The sequence below is a fragment of the Diabrotica undecimpunctata genome, chromosome 4, assembly GCF_040954645.1.
Source record: "Diabrotica undecimpunctata isolate CICGRU chromosome 4, icDiaUnde3, whole genome shotgun sequence".
NCBI lineage: Eukaryota > Metazoa > Arthropoda > Insecta > Coleoptera > Chrysomelidae > Diabrotica > Diabrotica undecimpunctata.
Window position 1 is genome coordinate 73,523,662 of NC_092806.1, and position 25,607 is coordinate 73,549,268.

The 25,607-nt window shown below is 32.1% G+C and overlaps 1 protein-coding gene across 1 annotated transcript in view; it reads left to right on the forward strand.

Moving 5' to 3' along the window:
- Window positions 1-283: 283 nt before the first annotated feature.
- Hph (HIF prolyl hydroxylase) overlaps window positions 284-25,607 on the forward strand; it is a 57,858-nt gene continuing 32,534 nt past the window's right edge. The window contains exons 1-2 of the mRNA XM_072529741.1: window positions 284-854; window positions 13,820-14,100. Of these exons, the coding sequence (XP_072385842.1) occupies window positions 335-854; window positions 13,820-14,100 (801 nt within the window). The 5' untranslated portion in view covers window positions 284-334. The remainder of the gene's footprint in view (window positions 855-13,819; window positions 14,101-25,607) is intronic.

Here is a 25,607-nt window from a genome sequence, read left to right on the forward strand (position 1 = left end):
TGTTCACCAAATTTTATAGCAATATCCATAAGTCAGTTTTTTTGATCTATAATACATTTTTAGTGTCGATTTCAAATTTTTAAACCCCAGTATATTAATATTGCTTCTCGTAACATTCGTAATCGAGATTCTAGTATTTTAGCAATTCTTATAGAAAATCATGCAATCGTGCAACAATGTAAAACGTCTATATTTTGCGAGTGCTTAGTCCAGTTTACTGATACCGAATGTTCAACAGCTGACATTAAACATGTAGCGACCTCTAACGTCTAAATAATAGAATTTTTAATGTGTCTTATCAAGAGGAGACCCTTGGTTTGCCTATTCAAATAAAATGAGTTCAGGAGAATGTGCCGGGTTAGTAGTTTCAAGGAGTTGTGCGGTTTGTGGACTCAAAGAAAATTTATTAAGGTGTTCGCGTTGTAAAGTTACTTGTTATTGTAGTAAGGATCATCAGTTACAAGATTGGAAAAAACATAAGCCAATCTGTAAGAGACTTAGAATATCTGATTCCGCCGTGGAAAATAAATACGGTCATATAGTGGAGAATTCAGAACATAAAGATATTTTACCAATAGAAGGCAGTTCAGAAAATGAAATATTAAGCTCTGTAGCTGAACAGTTAGCACCAAATAACAATTATCACCTGACATCTACTGAGAAATCTTTAAATTTTGTTAATATAGCTATGCCTATAAGTGGAAGTAATGTTGTTCAATCCAAACATAAAACTTTTAAGGATTTTCCAGAGATTTCCTTAAATCAGTCTACAAGTCTTGAGAATGATGCGTATCTAGAAGAAACGTGCAGAAATGTTATAGAGGATATGAGTGACTATGGACTTTGTGTTATAGGTAAATTTTATAAAATTAGAAAATTCCTGCAATTTGTAATCTGTATTCTTAATTCAACCAGTTGTAATAGGCTCTTGACACCAAGTTAATCAACTTGACCACTTTTACTTGCATTTTCTTAAGCCATTTACATGTACACACAAGGCTCATTTATTTATGTTTTTACTTAACAATTTTTGTACTTACAATGTACAATTTATTTATTGTTATATTTTGTGTTTTTTTACATGCAATTTTTTTATAAACATCATAAGATGGTGTACTTTTTTACTAAATATGTGTAATTTTTACCAATTGGTAAAAATTCTAATATTTTTGGAAATTGATTCTACTTATCTTTAGAATGGTCCATTGTTTAAATCAAGTAATTGCAGATGTTGTTGCTGTACAGATCTTACCTTGTAATACCTACAACGTCTAGTAGCACCAATATGATATAAATAAATACTTTTCTTCCGTTTAAGTCTTAAAACAAAATTATGAATTTGATTTTAGCATTTTTTCATTTGACTTCATTCTATAAAGCTAATTAGCTAATATATATTAAACTGTTCACTAAGGTAAATATATATAAAATAGCCTTAAAGTGTTAATATGTTTTGACCTATTCTTATAATAATATAAATTAAATAAGATCATTTAGGCTTAAGACACCTAGTGGGGATATAGCTTATAGGTTTTAGACTCAAAGCACAGAATGAACATTTGAATAAGAAAATAATAAACCAATTTGTTAATATCAAGTGTTGCCTCCCTTAGTCTGTACCATAAATCTATCACAACTTCTTACATGTTTAACTAGATAGGCATAGGTATGCTAAATAGGATTTCATGCTGAATAATTTAATTTCTCCTCCATTCCAACTTCAATTAGGTGTTCTGTAATAAACCTGGCAGATGTTATTTCACATCATGTGTAACTTCAATTAAGATATTGACGAGCAAATCTGAATATTGATATCTGGTGAATTAAGCAACTTTAGGCCATTAGTTGGGCTACAAAGTTTAATCTAGCTTTGCTTAACCAGAGCGAAATGCCCTGAACTTCATGAAGTTTAATTATTCATATTGTAGAATGATATTTAATCAATTGTCTCCCAACTTATTGATAATTTCATACTTCTTCTGAAAGAGCTATAGTTAAAGTAAAATAATAATTATAATGAAAGAAAATCAGAGCACAACCCTTGACATAGGATGTTGTACAAAAAATTTATGGGTGAAATTTAATGACCACCAACCAATTGAAATTTTAATAGAACTTGATTTAAATCTAGAATAAGAACTAAATCTAGACCTTAAGAATGAATCGCAGCATAACATAAATAAATGTGATATAGACAAAGTTAATGCAGTCATTGACAATTGGATACTGCAGAATCAAGTAATTTCTTGCTCGAATTAAATAGAAAATACAGTTACATAGATAAATTAAACAGCAAGAACCCACAGAACTCAAAAGCATATTTAATAGACCTCAGGAGTTCCAGACACAAATAAGATAATTAAAAAAGAATAAATGGATAACATTGTGTAAAAACATAAAATAAATGAGATGATAAAACTACTGTAATGAAATTAAAAAATGATGTGGGTATAAAACAAATCATTTAATTGCAGGTGTAATAATCAAAAACGTTCGACGGAGATGAGTAACACATGAAAATGCACAAAACGGTGAATGAAGATGAAGTGGATAATTGGTTACAAGGCTAATAACCATGACAGTCAGATCAGAGGAAGAGTATAATGAAACACTATGTTCTGGCAAAAATACAGCACTTAGATTTAATATCAGTAAAAATAAATTAAGGAAACTAATTTCAAGTATACACCAGCACTCTAAAAATATGTAACCACTATTCACAAGAATATTATTTTCCTGATGAAGGGAAAAAATGTATGGTAGCCTAATCAAGACTATTTAAAGCCAGCAAGATATTAACCTATATATAAAACTCATTTCAGTCATCAGAAAAAACTTAAAATTAACAAAAAATTTAGGAAAAATATTAGGAATATGTAATCTCCTCAATATGACTTTCCAGTGAAGACATTACAGTTCAACCTTTATTAGTTTTAGCAAACAATACACAATCAAAGTATACCCAAGGAAACAAAACATCAATATTATACCTTGATATAAACAAAGCGTTTGACTTCGGCACAGGGGTCTCCTATATAATTGTCCCATAAATGGATACCTATTGAAAAATAAAGCTATTATTATTATATAAATTGCAACAGGCAAATTGCTGACACCATCTTATTTGTAGAAGTAAGCAGTTTCTTGAAGAAATTTGAAACAAAATTTAGAATAAGACACTTTCTGTGACCTCTATACAGGTTCTTAAGGAGTTCCTCAAGGCTCCTCACTCTCTCCATTCCTGTTATATAGTTACTGTTACGATATAATTCTGTTACTGTTATGTCTATAATATTTACTGTTACAATATAATTAATGGGTGAGGAACAAATTATTACCTTCTGCAATATGCAGATAAGAACACTATTGTGGTTCATGAATGCATTCATTCATTCAAAGGCTAGAAGTATGTTTTAAACAATGGATATTAACACCAAACCCTAAAAAATGTTTGTAACTTCTATTGTATAATCGCAAAATAAAATACACTTTACCATTACTTAATCTAATCATCATCATCATCATTCTCTTTGCCTTTATCCTTATTTGGGGTCAGCTTCTCTACTTACATTTTTCCATAAGTTTCTATCTTCTGTCATACCAATATCAATTCACTTTACTGAGATGTCCTTCCTAAGGGTCTCCCCCAGGTCTTCTTTGGTCTTCCCGTCCTAATCCTCCCAGGAACTAACAGATCAGCCATTCTTCAAATTGGGTGATTAAATTCTTGACATTGAACATGACCAAACCATCTTGACCTATGCTTTCTCATTTTGGTATCAATTAGTGCCACCCCTAGTCTTTTTTCTAATATACCCATTCTTAATTTTATCTTTTTTGTCACTCTAATCATCCATGTAACCATTCTCATTTCTGCCACATTGCATTTTTGTTCCTCTTTCTTTTCAACAGCATAACATTCAGTTCCAGACATCATAGCTGATCTTAAGGCTTTTTATAGAATTTTCTGTCACACAACACACCACTTGATTCCTTCCACTTCATCCATCCAACCTTAATTCTACTGCATGAATGTCCATCTATTTCCTCATTACTTTGTAATACCGACCCTAGGTACTTTAAACTATTACTTTTCATAATCATTTCTTCATTCAAAGATATCATTTTATTTGTAGTAACTCCATATTTAAATGAACATTCCAAATACTCTGTGTCATACTAAGTTTGAAACTTTTTTCCACAAGAGGTTGTCTCAACTGTTCCTACACAAGAGGTTGTCAACGTCATCAGCATACATTAAGCATTAGGGAATGTTACCCTGTAGTTTCACTGTTATCTGATCCAACACTAATAAGAATAAATAAGGACTAAGCTTGAGCCTTGGTGCAATCTTACTTTCACATGAAATTTATCAGTATTTTCCACATCTGTCCTAACACTTGATGTTACTCCCTCATAAATGCCTAACAATTTTTACATATTCACTTGGGACAATTTCTTATTCCCATTGCGGAACCTCTCTCTCTATGCTTTCTCAAGATCAATGAATACCATATGAGCTTTTGTTTCTTTATTTCTGTATTCTTCCATCAATTTATAATGAAAATTGCATCTGTTGTTGATCTGCGTTGCATAAAGCCAAATCTATCTTCTTGTTCACAAATCCATCTATCAATTACACTCCCTCATATTTTCATTTTGTGACTAAGTAGTTTTATGGCCCTATAGTTTGTACGTTGTTGTATATCTTCCTTTTTTTTGTAAACAGTTACTAATATACTGCTTGTTCATTCGCCTGGCATTTATCTCACTTGCATAATTCTATGAAATATACCTTTTAGCCAACTTGTTCCTGTCTCCCCTAATGCTGTTCACACTTCCTGGGAATATCATCTGGTCCAACTGTTTTTCCTTTATTTTTTGAACTGCTTGAACCACTTCCTTGTTTGTTATTTCGGTGACCATTGCTGTTTCAGCATCATCATGTTCCATCAACTGGTTTTCTGTCAAATCCTTCATTAAATAAACTCTCAAAGTAATTTTTCCATCTCTTTTTGACATCCTTTTCGTTAACTAGTATTTTATCATTTATACTTAATCTTATATAATCATAAATCCAAAAAGTATTATAAAATACATAAGAATGATAATTAAATGTCAAACAAGATACCTAAACTAATAACACATGTTAAGAACTTCAAATTGTTAACATATGAATCCATCTGTTGAGCAATACATGAAAGTAATCTGAAATATGAAAGTATCTTGTTAATTACACGTAGACAAATGACTCTGGAAAATGTAGAGGTTGTGGAGGGAACAAGCCAGAGGATAATAACTAAAATGAGAGACCCCATCAACCCACTTTATAATCCCTCAAGTACACTCATTTAGGAAAGGACTAGAGTGGAACCAATCTTGGAATTGAAGTGTATGCAATGCCTCCTTCAAAAACTTTCAGAAAATTCACATAATATGAACATATTTAATGATCAATCACATATTTATCACAAATTTTAAATATAAAATGATGATACCCTAATTTAACTATTCTATAGACAATACAGCATCATACACAATGTCATAATAGATAATTTATCTTTCATTTTAACTATTATTGATATTTTTTTGTACTTATATATACATATGTCATAATTTGTACCCATACATATAATATAATGTAAATGTCAATTATAATTATCCAACGAAAGGCCCTTATCAGTAGCCCTTTTGGAAGCATTGAATAAAAATGTTCTCTCCCTCTGAAATATTTGAATTCAGTTTATGAACAAATTCCCAGATGTTATTCTTGCTTTTATTTCTTTTTCTTCAAGTGCCCCCTAATACCCATGTATTTGAAACTGGATGATTGCTTAAACTCATAAAGGTCTAGTGATTGATGACTCTGTGATTCCACACTGTGACCGGAAAGATTTTTATGTATACCATTCATTTGTGTTTAGTCTAACATATCTAGACTTCTAAAAAGCCTAATATCCATGTCAGAGATATGTTTGTTGCCTCATCATCATCATCATTCTGGCTTTACAACCCTTCGTGGGGGTCCTAGCCTCCTCAAGAATTTCTCTCGAGTCGTCCCTATCCATCGCCTTTCTCCGCCAAGCATGTATTCCCTTATTTCTCATGTCTTGTTCTGGGTCTTCCTCTTCTTCTCTGACCAATGGATCTATTAAGGAGTGTTTTTCTAGCTGTTTAAATTAAACCCATTTTTGTAGCTGATTCTTTGTATCTGATGCTACATACGCCTCTCGTACAGCGTTTTCTGTTCTCCCAACAATATTGATATCATCAGCATAGGCCAGGATTTGCACTGATTTATTATATATTGAACCAGTGGTTGTGATTTGTGACATAGGTGTTACTTTTTCCAGAGCCAGATTGAACAGTATACAGGAGACCTCCCTGACGCAGCCCATTATTTGTTTTAAAAGGTTCAGACAGTTCCCTCTAAATTCGTAATCTACATTCAAATTTTCCAAGAATTAGTTTTGTTATATTTACCAACTGATTTGGTATTTCTAGCTCTTTCATTACTTTTAAGATTTCTCTTCTATTCACAGAATCGTAGACTGCTATGTAGTCTATAAATATGTGATGAGTATCAATGCCATATTCCAGTGTTTTTTCCAAAAATTTTTTCAGGGTTGCAATCTGATGACTTGTATATTTACTTCCTCTGAAACAAGCCTGATATTTTCCTACTATCTGTTCTGCATATGGTGCCATAGGGTGACAGTACTGTGGAAAATATTTTATGTGCTGCATTTAGAAGCGTAATTCCTCTGTGGTTAGAGCATTCAAAGATATCTCCTTTTTTGTGTATGGTGCAAAGTATTCCAATCATTGGGGTGGGATTTCTGTGTCCATATTTCTTTTATAAGCTGCTGTAATGCCATAATGGTATCATAGCCACCTTCTTTATATAGTTCAGCTCGGAGATTATCTATTCCGGGTGCTTTGTTTCTGGCTAGTTTTTTAACTGCATCTTTAACTTCAAGAGTCGTTGGTGGTTCCTCTTCCTTCTCGTCTACCTCCCTTACCTCATTTCTTTCGTCTTTTTCAGGTTTTCTTTTTCTTCCTCCATATTAAGTGCCTGGTTAAAATATTCCACCCATCTTCTCAATAGATCTTTCCTTGTTGTTAATAGGTCGCCATTCTGACTTCTGTATTGTCTTGTGGTTGCCTTGAATTCATTTCTGTTGATGTTAACTTTCTTATAGAATTCTCTGAATTCTTTCTCTCTGTTAAGGTTTTCTATATACTTAAGTTCCGTATTTAGGTGATTTCGTTTTTTTCTTTTGTGCACCTTCTTTTCTTCTCTTCTCTTTGTCTGGTAATTCTCTACAGTTGTTCGATTTCGTCGAGTAAGCATCTTTCTGTAGGCATCGTCAAACCAATGATTTTTACGGGCACCACTTTCTGTTCCTATTTCATCTTTCGCTGCTGCTACAATGTCTTCCTTTATTCTGGTCCAGTAGGAGTCTATATCTGTCTGGCCTTCTTCATTTACATTTTGATTCCTTAGCCTGTTGGTGATGTTTTCCGAGTACCGTTGTGCAATTGTCGCATCTCTCAGATTTTGCACATTACATTTTTTTTGTATTCATTTTATTTTCGATACTGGTGTTTGAAATTTTAGCCCTCAATGTTGAGATCATTAGACAATGAGTCCATGTTTGCGCCTCTATAACTTCTGCAGTTCATTACGTCTGTTCCATGCCTTGATTCTATTAAGATCAATCAATCAGTGATCAATCTGACTCGTTGTTCTTCCGTCAGGAGAGGTCCAGGTTACCTTGTGTATGGTCTTGTGTTCAAAATAGGTGCCAGCGACTGTCATATTGAGTGCTGCTGCTAAGTTTATCAGTCGTAATCCATTATCGCTAAGTACTGATGTTGTGTAGGCTATGCTTTCCTACCGTGGCGTGGGCGTGGGCATGAAAACTCGCTCTCGTCCTATTCTTGCATTTATGTCACCCAATACAATCTTATTGTCATTTCTGGGACATCTCCTGTAGGCTTGCTCTAGGTCTTCGAAGAACTGTTATTTTATTTCCTCTGGTTTATCATCAGTTGGGGCATGTGTATTGATCAAACTGTAATTAAAGAATTTCCCTTTCAAGCACAAATAGCACATTCTTTGACTGTAGGATTTAAAGTCAATAATTAGGCCTTTTGTTCTTCGGTTTACAATAAATCCCACCCCATCCATGTGTTGGCTTTCATTGCAGCTATAATGTTTGTTGCCTCATCAGGTTCTAAAGAGATGTGTTCCAGTTATTTATGTTGTTGACAAAAGAATAAATGAGCAATTTTTTCTACATTTATATTAGTAGGTATGCAGTAATAAATCGGAAAATAAAACATTATTATTTGCCAGCAGACTGACAATCTGCATTTTATTTTATTCTTTATCTATTTTCTATAATTTTCCGAAGTCGTAACAGTTTCTGTTGTTAAGATGTACTAAAATTCTTTTATTATGGTTTTGGATTTAGGCCAATGGATCCGTTTCTCCTATTATGGTTTAACCTCATTGATTTCTGCATTCCCCATTGATTGTTTTATGCTTCTGCTCAAGATTTCAGATACTTTTTTTCTGGATGAAGTTCAATTTTGTATATTACTATCATTGCTATCCTGATGTATTTCAGATCTTGTATTTATTACTTTTGCTTGTTTTGAGCTGACTAGTACGTCAGTACTGCTGTTTCTTTTACATCAGGCATGATTTGGATTTATTTGTTTCCCAGGTCAAGTTACTATAGGTGGTTTTCAATCTCTACTAATCCTTTTCTATCAAATCGTTTTTGTGGTCCATCATTTAAATTAAAACTGGTTTTTATAATCCCATCCGTTTTTTCTCCCAATTGTCTCAGTATAAACTTCATACCTATAAATGGATAATCTCTCTCTTTAGTCCTCATCTCCCAGAGGGAGTGTAGTGGTCATCTTAATGTCATATATTGTCTATCTCCAGAGATCTCTGTCACCGGTCATTTCTTGTAACTCGTGCATAAGTCTTTTGCATATTTCTGTAATTTGGTTGATCTATCTTGTTGGGGATTTTCCTCGTGATCTTCAACCTTCTACCCTTCCTTGAATAATAAGTCTTTCCATGTTTTCGGTGTCTGCTCTCATAACATGTCCAAAGTATTTTAATTGTTGGAGGTGGACTTTGCTGGAGAGCCGTTTGCTGACCTTCAGCTCACTTAAAATTAAATTACTTGTCCTGTGATAGGTCCACGGAATTCGTTATATTCTTCTCCAACAGAAAATTTCAGAGGCATCTATCTTTCTTCTTTTCCCCTTGTCGTAGTGTCCAAATTTCATGCCCGTATGTCAGTATTGGAAATATTAAGCAGTTGATCAACTTCATTTTTAGAGTTTGTAAAATTTGAGTTCTTCCATATTTTGGCTATCTTTCCTATGGCGACTTTTGCTAGATCACGTTTATACTCCCTCCACAATACCACAATACCTTCACATATTCCCTGTTATGGGTATGTTACAAAATAAATATATATATATATATATATATATATATATATATATATATATATATCCCGGGTGAGTCATGAGGAACTGTACATACTCCTACCTCGTATGGAAGCCCCTAGGCTGCAAATGTGTCCAAAAAGTGTCCATTGTCTAATAATATACAGGGTGAGTTATGAACTTTGATTAAAATTTCTATTCTTCATAACTTTTGAACAATACTTAAATGTGTCTCATATTTTGGTCTAATGTTGCACTACTACTATTACTTAATCCACTGATTTATTCAAACTAGGAAAAAAATTAGGTCTGGTTTTAAAAAATTATGTAGTTCTTTATATTTTTCCCACACCATTACAAAGATGTAATTTTTCTTCTAGTTTTCTAAAAAACTAAATGCATGGCAATAAGAAAAAACTCACTTTTAAGAATACAACTGCAAGTAGATAGTGCTCGAATCGATCAAGTGAAAACATTTAAACACTTGGGAATGATGATGAATGACCAATGGGATCCTCAACAAGAAATAAAATGCCGTACCTAACAAGACAAGCAAGACAAGCTTTATCAAATTTAAACCGCTACTATCTAACCGCAATCTTTCCTTCAATCTCCGCTACAGGATGGTTAGATGCTATGTATGGTCCATATTGTTATACGGCATGGAAAGATGGACGAGTACCTTCCATTAATAAGTTGGAAGCCTTCGAAATGTGGACGTTGCGAAGAATGTTCCGCATACCATGGACAGATAGGGTGAGAAACGAGGAAGTCTTAAGAAAGGCAAATACTGAGTAAGAACTACTCAATTTGATCAAGGTACGAAAAATTGGATACCTCGACCATATTCTGAGAGGAAAAAAATACGCAATCCCTCAACTAATCACCCAGGGAAAGATTGAAAGCAAGAGAGGAGTAGGTCGCAAACAAATATCGTGGCTAACATAAAGAACTGGACAGGCATAAATAACACTGGCGATCTTTTGCATGCCGCAAAAGACAGACGTCTGGCCTTAAGATAATTCGCCAACGCACTATAGGTGCACAGCACTATAAGTAGAAGAAGAACTTTTCTTGCAAACATCAATTTTTTTTAACAAACATTTAATTTATAAGTATTAATACTACCACATCTCGTGCGAGACATTTTTAAATAACACAACCGTTATAGCCAATTTCCAGAATTTAAAAGAGACGGACAAGTTGTTTTGAATAATACTAAAACATCGCCTTGTATAATATTTGTTAGTAATTCATTGAAGTGTCGTTTTTTTATTTTACTTTTGCTCAAAAAAAGGTCTAAAGCAATTATCAGTTTTATTTTTGAGTTAGTGATAAATAAAATAACATTTAACCCTTTAACGCTTAGTGGCTACATTTGTAGCCACTAAAAAATGCTCTGCATTCATATATTATTTTCTTATAATAATAACGTTATTTCAATACGGAATGGAGCTGGGTACGCAAATAAGGCTATTTTGTACTGAAAATATGTCTTTATTTTTTGATAATACGACAAAATAGGGTGGCTAATAATTTAGCCACCTAACGTTCCTGACCGCGACCAACGCTCGTGACTAGTGGCTAAAAATTTGGACACAAATAAATATACACACAAATAAGTTATGTTGTTTTTATTAAAAAGAAAACATTAATTTTAAACTAAATTAGCACGCTACAATTTTAATAAAAAGGATATTCTAATTAAAGTAAAATTTCAAAATAAGAGAAATACTGTTAGGTATTAATAACACTTTTAAATTTTTTTAAAAATACTTAATTTTTATGAAAAGACTCAAAACATTGTATACAAAGAGCGACTTTGCATGCTGTACACTGTGTACCGGATCTTTTTACACTTTTTTTAGTGCTACAAAAAGCACATCTATTGCATTTACCCTTTTCAGGTAAATGTTCGCCAACATTCGAAATAACTTGATGTGTAATATGGATTCTTCCAGTTAGTGATTGATAGTGATATTGTCGCCTTGTATAAAATAAAAGCAAAATTAACTATTGCACTTTCCACCAAATAAAAAAATATTTTCAACCACCATCTAGATTTTCATGAAATAGAATAACAAGCCATTATTTGATCAAATAGATCTACTCCGCCCATGTTCAGATTGTATTCGCAATACTTTGTGGACATAGACTCTTTATTGCCAGTTTTATTAGTTCTCTGTATAGTTGCTTTTGTTGTGGGTTTATGCATATTAGATGCCATTACTACACATTTTTTTCCTCGATCTCGTCATTTTTTGAGTGATATTTGGTCAGACATGCCGTAATCATCTTCACAATATTTCAAATTTTTATCTGAACACAATACATGTTTAGGAAAATACTTTCTGTTTGAAATCATAGTTCCACAAGCAAATAAATCAAAATTGAGCAGTTTACTCAATAAAGGGATTAAAGTAAAAAATCTGTCAAAAAACAAGCAGTGCCCACATGCTTGAAAAATTGAACTTAGTGTCAGCACAACATTTTCCACCAAGTCCAAATTCTTCATTAACAATACTTTTTTTTCCTGATATATATCAAAACCTCAAAGAAATCCAGTAGCAGCACAAGCTACGGCCCACACTTCGAAGCCCCTTTTAATTGGTTTCAAAGGTACACATTTTTTCATGGCCGATCTACCTTTGAAATCAATCATGCTTTCGTCAATTGACAAGTTACGACTTGGATAACAAAGTTCGTTATAACGGATATTCAAATAATCTACAAAAGGGCGAACTTTGTACAACTTATCAAAACCTTTGCCTTTGCCGGCATCTTTGTGTTATCATTCAGATGTAAATTAGTATTATTCAAAACAACTTGAAGCTTTTGAAATTCTGGAAATTGGCTAAAAAAGTTATATTATTTAAAATGAGCTGCTGTAGCATCAATACTTGTGATTAAATATTTGTCAAAAAAATTTAATTTTTGCAAAAAAGTTTTTTTTTTACCTAAATCAAAGGTTCACTTTACCAAACTTTTAATTTATAGTCCAATTTGATTTTTTTAATGAAAACATAAGTAATCGTGTGAGAAAAATATACATGCCATTTTAGTTGCTTCAAAATTCTTATTGCAAGTGAGTATTTTGAGTTTTCAAAAACCGTATACAGGGTAAAAATTTTTCTATGAACAAAACGAACAACCTTTTAAAACCAGACTTGATTTTTGTCTAGGTTGCATAATTTAGCTGATTAGGTGGTAGTAGTGTAACGTTGGACCAAAATATGAGACACATTGAATTTACCGTGCAAAAGTTATGACGAATAGAAATTTCAGTCAAAATTCACAATGTGTTCTTATATTATTAAAAACGATAGCAAACACTTTTTAATGGTCATTTGTTATTTCCCATAGAGGCCTTCATATGAGGTAGGAGTATGCACAGTTCCTCATGACCCACCCTGTATATATATATATATATATATATATATATATATATATATATATATATATATATATACACACTATCTACATACCAGAAGGAAATAGTTTCAGAACCACTTTGTGTTTTAGTTTTGTTTTATGGAATATGATATGCTTTTTGTAGGATGACGATTTTTGCTTGTATTCACTACATATATGACTGTCATATAAAGTATGGTCGTCTGTTGAGATTTTTTCCAAAAAGATTGTTTTTATTTCACAATTAAGTATCTGATTTATTTTTTTCTCCAATAAAACTCCATATCCCCAATTTAATCTTAAATGATAAGGCTTACATTATGTTAGAAGCCTTCTTTTACACATTGTACATATTTAGTAAATTTGAACTATTTTAAATATCTACATAAAACATGTGACTCAACTACACTTTAATGTTTAACAATCATCTTAGACTTTTCAGCATCCACAATCTTCATTTCTTGTATTTGATCTTTCATTTTTTCATTTTTGCTTAGACTTTAAACTTGGTGCAAAACAACATCCCATTTTCACTTACAGTTCAAAGAATTGCGAGTTTTAATTGATCAAGGCTGACACCACGAAATGAATGATAAAATTGAGCTGATACTATATTTTTTTGGCAATTGGCTTATAGTATATATTCTATAGCCCATTATATAATTCCTCGGCACTTCTAAAGACTGCTTAAATTAGGTTGGAAATTAGAATGTACTTAATCCTTGTTGTCAGTTAAACAAAGTTAAAGATTTTATTGACATAAGACAATATAATTTTTTTCAATAGTCAATTTATAATTGAGTTGGAATTTCTCTTCTCTTAGTATGTTAATGATCTTTTAAGTTTAAGTAAAGGCCACATATATTGTAAGAGTTTTTTGCTAGGTTCGTGTACATTATTTAGTTTTTAGGAATGTTTTTGTTTTTAGATAATTTTCTTGGTGCTGAAAGAGGTAAGAATGTCTTGGCTGAAGTGTTAAACATGGGAAATCAAGGTGTGTTCAGAGACGGACAATTGGTATCATCTAAAGGTTCGTGCGAAGACAGTAAAACTATAAGGAGTGACCAGATCTGTTGGGTACATGGTAAGGAACCCAACTGCCCAAATATAGGACACCTTGTTAGTAAAGTAGACTCTGTGATCACTAGAGCTAACAAAATGGATAAAACTGGACATTTATCAAGATATAATATCAATGGAAGGACGAAGGTAAATATTGTTTTATATTAATTACACCGTTATCATTTTCCAAGTCACTTAGTGAAATGTGTCTTAAAACTATAACTTTTGTACTAAAAAATTCTTTTGTGTGTAAATATTTTATTGTAAACCTTTAACAAACCACAATAACCAATCCTGTGCTACTAGATTTATTGTTACCGTCTGTAATATTACCAAATTCTATAGAGATTCTATATAAATTCTATAGAAATAGAGATATGTGATTATTCTAATCACAGCTTAGAGTTTTCAGTGTCAACAGTGCTATTAAAACAATTGAGGCCCGGTGAAAAATACATGCTTAAATTATTTATTTAAGCATATTTTTTTTAAGTCGTATTCGCGCGCTTTTGTGATTCTACATTAGACGAGTCTTACCATTAACCACCAATCCATTTGCCATTCTTAGACCATTTGCCATTTTCAGATCATTCAACAGGTCTCTAGTAGTAGATATGCGACGATGTAAGGCCGAAAGAGCAAGAAATCGATGTTGTATTTTTTTGAGACCTTGCCTGATTCTCTGTGTGTATCTTACAATCCAAAAAATCCTAAAATATGCCTATTTGAATTTATTTTACTTAGCATCTTTTACAAAATAGCAATCTAACGATCACATGAAATCGATTATTTCATAGTTTCATACGTATCTTTCAGGATTTTTTTGGGATCTTCTCTTTAGTTCTTCTTTATTGTTTACTGTCCGCACTAAAACCTCTAGTACTTATACTTTCTCAAGGTCAATGAATACCATTATGAGCATTTGTTTTTTATTTCTATATTTTTTCAATAGTTCAGTTGTCAGAGATTTGACCCCTAAAATTCATACGAACAAGCTGAATTTTGCCTAGAATATCAATTTTGAGACCCCAAAAAAGATGCAAAAAAGTTTACCACTTTTACCCCCGGGTTTTCCCCTAAACAAAATGTTTCAAATAAAAAATGTAGCTGAGATAATTTTAAACAGAAAAGTTTATTAGCACTTTTTATGTAGAATAAACCGTTCTCGAGATTTTACGGGATTAATATGTATCACTTTCATTGACCGGAAATTTCCATTGCTAGAGATAAATCTTCAAAAATTAAGACATGAAATTTCGATCTTAAGTTTTGGCAACAAATATGAAACATTTGAAATATAACTAAAAAACGCAGAATTTAAACTTATACATTACAAACATTCGCACGTCATGGGAAATGCCTCCAAGAAGACGGTTTTGGATGCAATCAAAAACAGAAATTGGGTACTTATGAAAAACTTATTAGTGTAATTGAAAAAGAGCAGTTTTAAATGTTTTAGGTCGTTTGTAATGTAAAAGTTTAAATTCATCGTTTTTGAAGCTTCTTTCAAATGCCTCACATTTGTTGATAGAACTCAAAACTAAAATTTCATGCTATAGGTTTTGAAGATTAGACTTTAGTAATGGAAACTCCATAGTGGCCGGTCAATGAAAGTGATAAATTGTATTTATCTCATAAGAATCATAAAAAATGATGCAAAAATCGCGCCACGCTTATTTATCTAACGCCTTTATAAAAACTGAGCTCATTTGCGGCAAAATACAAAAATTGCATACGAAAGCTGCACTCTTTACTTTTAAAATGCATCTCGATTTCTGTCGATTAAATACTCTGATCAAAAATATCGAATTTTTACCGTCGAGCTGATACAAATTTTTTTGAACATTAATTTCGCGCTTGTAACTGACATTCAAATCACCGATCGCTTCAAGCGTTGTTTCTGAGAGACCAGTTCATTCTACACAAAAAGTGCTAATAAACATTCTTGTTCGAAATTATCTCAGCCACATTTTTTATTAGAAATATTTTTCCTACAACGTACAGATTCTTGATAAATCGATTTTTTTGCGTTTTTATCCCCCAACGAGGGAGGTTTTAGGGGCAAGCCTGGGAGAAAAGTGGTAAACTATTTTGTATTTTTTTGGGGTTCCAAAATTCATATTTTCAGCAAAATTCAGCTTGTTCGTCTGATTTTTAGAGGTTCAGTGACTTTTCGTCTCTGACGACTAGACTACAATGGCTGTCTACAATAAAAAAGTACATCTGTTTTTGATCTGTTTTGCTTAAATCCTCGTAAACTAATTTTCAGATATTATTGTTCCATGTTTTCATGGTTTGGCTATGTAATTTTATGGTTCTATAATTTTTTATTCTTTAACGTCCCCTTTATTTCGGAATAGGTAAAGTATATGGACCATCGACGGGTGATATTAGTTTGGAGTCTAATTTACTAAGAATCTGCTTTTCCATTCATCTGTCATTTATACCACACTAGATTTCTATTAAACAAACATGTTAGTTAACTTGTTCGCGATTCACCTAACGTTGTCCAAATGCCTCCAGCGATATCATCTGCTGCAAATACTTTAATTTTTTATTTTACACTTATACTTTATAGTACTTGAATATCTTCCCATTTGTTATTTCGGCGCTATTTTTGTAACTGTCCTCGCTGGTTACTTTTCATTTAATGTCTGTATTTTGTTAGGTATTTTTTATGCAGTTTTTAATTTAAACTTGCGTAGAATAAATATATGATGGCTAGAAACGAATTGATGGAGAGTAGTTAATCCATGTGAAGACCGTTATTTCGTGACGCCGTCTCGTGGTGCTTCTTCCGTGGCTCTCGCCTCGGCATTTTACTACAGAAAAAAAGTAATATAACGCCAGTATAGAAGCTTCGGTTCAAAAATTTACTAATACTGAGCAGTACAAACTAAAATGGTAATAGCAGAGGAATTTAACTAGCAACTGTTAACATTTTAAAACGAAACAGTTTCATATTCAGCATGGCAAGCAATATGTTATACGAGTGAGTTAATAGTATAATAAAATGTATATTGTATTGCAAATCAGGTGGTTGGACTAGTTTTAGAACTTCTAGGATATTAGTTTTTGGAACATTGGAACATATACCTCTTACAATAATGCCCGTTTTACTCAACTTTAGACTGTTTTTTCTTTTTAGATTTTTGTATGTGTAGTCAACTCGTGTATTTTTTATCCCACCTCATTACATTACCCTCGTTTGTCTTTTGAAGTATTGTCTTAGATAGCGTTTAAGCTTTCATTGGTGCTACATGATTGCTAATCTCCATATTTATTTATACCTATTAGATCTTTGTTTCTTAATTGATCTGTTTCACTTATTCCCAAAACTGAACTTTTTATTAGTTATGTGATACTTTTTGAGTGGTAGTCAACGCTGGCTCGAAACACATTTATAACCAACGACTAGGTGGGAGTGAAGAGAAGGGGCAGGCCCAGAGGACGATTTACGGACCAGGTGGGAGACGACTTACGAGTGTTAAAAGTACGAAATTGGAAAACCAAGGCGAAGGATAAGAAGGAATGGAAGCTGATCCTATAACAGGCCAAGACCCACTATGGGTTGTAGAGCCAATGATGATGATGATAATGATGAAGTCAACTCTGGCAGTAACTCTTCACATAAAAATAAAAATTATCACCGTATAAAATAAATTGGTTCAATTGTACTTCTTACCTTACATTTTTGTTTGCCTTACTATTTCAATTATTACATTAGTCAAGCAATTGTTACATCTTATTTTTTAAACCATAATAATTTTTGTAATCTTCTTAAGGTGCCCTCTCCATTACTGAAGGTTGGCTATAATACAGCAAATTGCTCTCTATATTGAGCTGTTCTTAGTATCGAATGTATGTCCATGCCTGTCCAGTCTCTTACATTTTTCAGCCACGAGCATTTTCTTCTTCCTGGACCTCTTCTTCCTTCCACTTTCCTTTCCATTATCAGTCGTAAGAAGTTGTATTTTTCTCCTCTGTAAATATGTCCTAGATAACTCGTTTTTCTGGTTTTTACAATATTTAGGAATTCTCTCTTAGTCCCCATTCTTCTCAGCACCTCGTTGTTGGTCACGTGCTCTGTCCAAGAGATCTTCCGCATCCTTCGAAAAACCCACATCTCAAAGGCTTCTACACGTCTTATACTTGTGATTCCGAGAGTCCATGTTTCCACTCCGTATAGCAATATGGAATAAATGAATGTTTTTGCAAATTGGTATCGAATATCCAACTAGAGGTAGAGTTTATTAGGAATTTTTTCATTCTTTGAAAAACGGATCTAGCATACTCTATACGAGCACGTATTTCAACTTCATAGTCAAGATCGTTTGTTATCCAGCAACCAAGATACTGGAATTTTTGTACGGGTTCTATCTCTTTGTTGTAGATACGAATATTAATGTCGGCATTTGGTGCACGTGTAACATCCATTACTTTTGTTTTTTTTATGTTTGGCCATTTTACAATTTTTGTGATACATCATTTGAAAGCTCGTTTTAACTTATTTTCATAAAAAACTTCATAAAAACTATGAACATATGCGTGAATTCAGTTACCCCCAAAAAAATATTTTAGGGGATTAGGTGATGGGGAGACTTCCGACCCGCACTGTATATTTTTTGTCTTATAACTGGATATGTTTTCGTCCATAGCGAAACAGTGTGATGTATTTCCACGCCACACAGTTATATAGATTATAATAGCAAACTGCTTTTATACGTAAATCCTAATTTTAGAAATGTTTTCGTATTTAACGTGTAAACTTAATAAATATTTCTACTCTACTACTCCAGTAGATGAACGTGAAATCCGGCAAAACTATATAATTTTCAGTGTCACCACCGAATTTCATGAAAATTTGCATTCAGGTTCTACTTAGCTTCCATTACTTGTGCCGTTGGTTGCTTATTATTTTTTAGGGGCGAAAACTATCCTTATTAGAAAAAAAACGTATAATTGTAAATTAAAGCGGGTAATTGATTTAAATCATCTTTTAATGAAGTGAATGAATTGCAACTAACATTAAACAACATAATTTAAGGTTTTATTACATTTTAAACCCTAAATCTCATCTCCTAGATTAGTTATAATTAAAACAAGCTCATTGACTACCTTGTCTCCATTGATTTGCATGTAAATTTGCATTTAGGTTATACTTACCCTCCACTGAACTTGTGGCGTTGGTTGCTTTTTATTTTTTAGAGGTGAAAACTACCCCCAATAGGAAAAAAATCATATAATTGTAAATTCAAGTAATTTGGAATTGTTTAATTATACAGTGGCATTAAATTTAGATTTCTGTACTATTTTAATTTTTCCCATATAATTTCTATTCTTATAAAAACCACTCCTTGCAAAGAAATTCGAATAATTGTAGTTTTTTTTTTTTCATTTAAACTATACAAGACAATATTTTTTTTAATCAAAATGTTATAAATTTATTTTATTTCAACATAAAAAATAATCCTTATTAATTTGTAAAGACGGGTGAAAGATGGGGGCCTTCTTCAAGAGCCATAACCTCTCTCTTGGTATAAAAGTAAGAATGCTGCAATTCTACGTCTCTGTTGTTTTAAGGTGTGAATCGTGCACTTTGAACGAAGATATGAGCAAGATATTGGAAGAGTTTGAAATATGGCTGTATCGGAGAATCCTCAAGGACTTCTTGACTTCTTCCATGGACTGACCGAATTACAAATGAACAGGTCCTCAAAAGAATGAAGAAAAACCGAGTGGTACTATCAAACATAATCAAACCTCTAAACCTACAGTACTTCGGACATATTATGCGAAATGAATCCAGATATGCCCTCCTACAGAGAACATTTTTTTTAAGGCGAAGTCCAGGGAGAAATACATCTCTGTTAAAGAACCTCAGAACCTGGTTCTACACGAAACCTGTGCAGTTCTTCTGCTTTACTGCAGACAAGATAAAGGTAGCCGTGATGAGTGCCAACATTCGTCACGGATACGAATAAGCATACGGATAAAGAAGAGAAAGAAGAAAATCTAATACTATGACATTCTCCGTCCATTTCCTTCGCAAAGTATTTTATATTTTTATTAAAGTAAATCCCAAGTCTTCTTAGCTCTTTTCCTTTTCTTCTTTGTTGTCGATCGTGCTTCCCATATTCGTTTAATAGTTATTTTGTTGTTTAATATCTTTTGCAATAATAACTCCGTTGTATTAGTTGATTTAATTTTATTCTATACATAGTACTTCATACTTGTCGAAGTTTCTGTTACTTTAGTTTATTGACTTGACTGGCAGATATTATTTTTTTACTTTGGAAATGCACTCAAACGTCATTCGTAAAACTGTGTAAAATTATAATAAGTATATATTTTTTGGAATATGTCCAAGATTTAAATATTTAACTATTTAACAAAATGACTTGTTTAACTGCATTTATATTTCGCCTTTTTTAAGTAGTTTTCACATGTTTTTATATTAAAAGTAAATTTTATTTTTCTTTCGAAAATTTGCTATAAACATAAAAAAGGAATTATTTTTATTTCAAACGCCATTTTAGGGGAAAGTATAATTGAAAATTTGATTTCCCAGTGGATCTCTTGAAAATATAACAAAACGAATAAAATGAGTTCTTATAAAGACCTTAAATATATCTACAACAATGATTTGACAATTGAAAAATCACCATAAACATTCAATAACTCCTAACCAATTAATATTTTTTAATCAAATTTTGTTGGCCTCACAGAGGTACTAAACTAAGGCAACTTTTTATGTAAGAATCCAGATTATCAAATTAATTATTATTTCTAATCATTTAATCTATTTATAATTTAAATAAAGTATGGATAAAACTTACTTTAGCAATTTTTAAATAAAAGCTTTTTACGGAAACGTTATAAAAAAACTTAAAAACTATAAAAATGCGAATTTGAACTGTAGCTAATTTTGTAACCAAGCATCAGTGGCGCACCCAGGGGGGTTTTGGAGGTTAAACCCCCCCCCCCAGGACCCTATTCCGACAGTGTTACTCTCACATTTTAAGGACTCAAAATGGAGGTAACATCATAAAAAAAATTCGGTGACCAACCAAACCCCCCCCCAGAGGCAAAAAATTCTAGCAAAAAATTGCTACTGCCAAGCATTAAGGAGTTTACAAAGGTACCGTAAGACAAATGTTCATGTAAGATTCGATATTATTAATGCCTATTAAATCTATTTATAATTTGAACAAAGTATGGATAAAATTTGCCTTATCAAGTTTTAAATAAAAGTTTTTTACATACATTGTATATAAAAAAATGTGAAAACTTTTGTAGAAACTATAGAAATACGAAATTGAACTACAGCTAAAGAAGTAATTTGTGTGCGAAGTATGTCACTTTTTAATGTTTTAACAATGATTCTGTTATTTTATATTCGTTTTGAAAATATCGTTTTTATTCACGTTATACCTTGATTAAAGAAAGATCTCAAATTGAAACGTTGTTCGTTAGACTTACGTTTATAGTGAAATTCTACTTGATCAGACTTTTAGCCTTATATCGAGGGACATAGTTTTTCTTTTTATCTGTAAACGTGATTTTGATTTAACATTCACCTTTAATCACTCTTTTTGTTGTCAATCTCGAAGTTTATTATTATATTTATGGAGTTTTTGACGATGTCTAGATTGTGCGAGTCATTAATAATAAAATTAATACAGCTATGCCATCAGAGTAAGTGTTTGATATATTAATTATTTTCCACAGCTAACATCTGTAAAAAAAGAATCAGTCACATAAATATATAAAGTTTATATGATCATATTCTAAATTCCAAGATGTTTTTAGGTAAATATTCAATCACTGATTCAATTCATCTTAACTCGTTCATAAAGATCAAATTCTTTAATGACACGTTTCTATTTCAAACTTAAGTGAAACTATTTTATATATGACTCATGGTTATTACCATGTAAACTTAAATTAGTTGCGAGGTGTTAGTATGTTCCATATTAATTCTGAAAAAAATAACTTGACTGACACTTTTTTCTTTATTGTTAGTTAAGGAACTATCTATGTATAGTATGTTAAAACATTATATAGGTTGAGTTACCGAAAGTACAATCATGCAATCATGTTTACCATTTAAAGTTTACCATGTAAACTATTAGTTGCGAGGTGTTAAGTATGTTCCATATTCTGAAAAAAAATAACTTGACTTACACTTTTTTCTTTATTTATTTTTTCTTTATTATTGGTTAAGGAACTATGTATGTATAATATGTTATAGGTTGAGTTTACCAAAAGTACAAGCTGATTATAGCCGCAAATGTCAACCATGAAATAAAATATTTCGGTTGGGCAGTGTTGGGATGTTTTTATAATGCATATGTTGTATGCTTCAAATATAAAGAAAGAAATCTTTTAAAAAGTACTGATTTTGATTATACTATTTTATGAATTCTGCAATTTTTCATTTATATGAAACAATAACGAGTAAATATTTGTCTCTTTCGAGATTAATTGCAAACATCTGTTGCAATCTGATAACTGCTGATTTGGCGATTGCTAAATCAATCAACTTGCCCTAATCTATTAAAGGGCAATTTCCAAAAAAATGTCTAATAATTAACTGCAACTAATCTCCAAAGAAACAAATATTTACATTCATAACATAATATAATCAAAATGTGCTTTTCTAAAGCTTTATCTCTTTATATTTGAAGCATACAACATATACATTATAAAAACATGCCAACACTGCTAAACCGAAATTTAATGTTCCATGTTTGATATTTGTGGCTATAATCAGCTTGTACTTTCGGTAATCTCAACTGGATTTTAATATAATTCTGTACAATACAAAAGACAAAAATACAAAAAAAACTGTTACTTTTTGACATATTAAATTTAAAAATCAATAACAAAAGTTTTAAACTAAATAGTCTAATAAAGAAATTACTAAAAACCAATAAAACACAAATTATATATGTAAAACTTTCCACCAGCAAAAACGACTGTGACCTAAACTTTGTTTTTTCCCCAATTTTTGTTTAGACACTCCGCACAACAGGCTGTAATATGCTCCAGTCAAAGTCGCCTCTTACACAATTTGCAAAAAAACGTAGTTTTACACATTTTACAATATGTATTTGCAATATCCCCTTTTGTTTGGTGGGGGATCAACGTCTCAGTTAAAGCCCGTGCTGCAATGTTTGGTATAACCAAGTCAAGTCTTAAATTTGTTTGAAAGATTCTCCTGTATTTGCTGCAGGGTGCATCTGGATTATTGTGCCTAGTTATAACAAAAGCTTTAAATGCAGTCACATTTAGCACTCCATAAAATGTTACCTTGTCCATATTCGAGTTGCCCTGGCTACATTATACGTTGAAACCATTCTACCTACCACATCTACTCCACTTTTTATTAGGTTGTAAAAAGATATTATTTCTGGCTTTCTGGCATCTCCAGTTGACGGATCGATGTTGTCAATATCGCGATGCAAGACGATACTAGTAAGACATTTTTAAATTTCTTAGAGATATAGGAAACTGCGGTACATACCATTATAAATGCATTTTTAAAGAACGGGGAACCACAGGGTTCAGTTTTAGTTATTTGGGGAATTAGCCGCATCGTATTTCAGTGCTTAAACGCTGGATGGAACTACATGGTGTATATTGGCAAAAGTTACATAAACGGGCCGGTGAGGTCTGTCAGTCCATTTAGCGGTATATCTGGAATGTATACCATTTTTTTTAATAAAAAATGTTTATACCTTTATGCAGATTCTTAACCTTGAAATTGTGCGATATTCTAGGTACCTTGAAAGGGACCTAGAATATCGCACAATTTTAGCCAATAGTTGTAAAGTTAATGGAAAAAGAAGAGTTTTGCCTGGACTGACAGGCCTCACCCGTGCAACGGAGGGTTAACAAAGCTTTTTATTACTCATAATGCTTGATAAATTAATAAGGCATTTCGGACAGGCAACAACGCCAATTGCATCTTTAACCCTGTTTCAGGTAACTAGTGTCGATGAGCACTCGCCCAGAGGACCGACGGCTTTACATGTCCTCCGAAAATATGGTAACGGCTTGTATGATTTTTAGAAATTAAAAATTTCTAAAGGGAAATCGAGGATCGGACTCGTGTATTCCGGCTGGATATTTCAGTATCTTAGCTGCTGAGCTACAGCCGACATAAACTAGGTAGTAAAAACAACAGTAACATTTAAGGAAACGTTAAAAGGAAAATATTATTTAAGCAATATTTCCGACTTACACTATCTCCATCAATATTATAGAAATGGTTATGTGATGCTTATTTTTTATGTTTTATTACATCCCATCTACACTTTGTGCGGTTCATGTAATATGGACTTTTTGATTGCCCATCCTGGTAGAAATATCCATGAATTAATTGGACATGTCAAATAGTTTTGCGTGTTTAAAAATTTAAGTGAAAATTTTATCAGAATTTTGAGGACGAAAAAAAGGATAGTAAAAATTGTTTACCCTCCCTTAAAAACTAGGAAGTGGATTCTTTCAGAAGAGAGACCAAAAAGACGTAAAAGGCATCCTGCCTACATGAAACCCGAAGTTATTAATCAAACGTTAAAAATCTCCAGTCTTAGAAAAATATGGAATCAGTTTGTGTACTATGACAAAAGGGCTATTTTATTGGGACACTGCGGTCAGACAGCAAAGAAATATTATGATAAAACTAGAGGGTTACAAGGTCCTTGCAATTGTGCCGTAGCTTGTGTTTTTGCGTACTTGTTTCCAATTGATACCTGGAATTCTGGATATAGGTGACAATTTTTATGTTAAAAATATTCAACAGGATCCAGATCGATGTTTAATCTACGTAACAACAAATAAAATTCTTCCTTCGATATTTTTTGATCGGGGCAAAATAACATTCGATATAGATTGCAAGAACCGAATAGAGGAAAAATTTCATTCGGCTGCTGAAGATAAAGTTAAGGATCCATGAATTAAAGTTAGTCTAGTACATCTGCAGAAACGTAGGGTCAAAAAGATGAAAACAGATACCAAAAAGATATATAAAAATAGAAATAACACCAAATAGGAAAAATATAAAAGGTAGAACAAGAGAAAAATAACAATTTGTCAAAGAAAAACTGAAAATTTAAATAAAAAATAGTAAATGAAAAAGTCTATTACCTCATAATTCGGTGGAAGAGATAAGGTGAGGCTCAGGTAGACGAAGTCTCCTTTGCTTCTTTTGTATTCTTTGTTTTTATTTTATTCGTCGTGATTTACATTTCATACACATATTAAGGTTAGTTAGATATTAATTTTTAGTTTACACATTTAGTATCGATTAATACACTCATATTCGAGATACATAAATATTTCCACTTCTTCGAATTATATGTACGTTCCATCATCTGCATTAGCTTTTCTAAATCTTGTGATAATTCAATTTTAAATGTATCATTAAAAGAAAGTTTGGTTTCTCAAACATTTTAATTTGTGGTTAGACATGATTAAAATTTGTACTATTCTCAAAAAAATCAATCACAAAATCATTACAGTAGACCCATAAAATTAAAATTAGTTTAAATATACTGTGAACAACAAATAAATACTAATAATCGCACCTGTACATTTTCACGACGTTGCAGGTACAACAAAATTGGACTATAAACACAACCACCAAT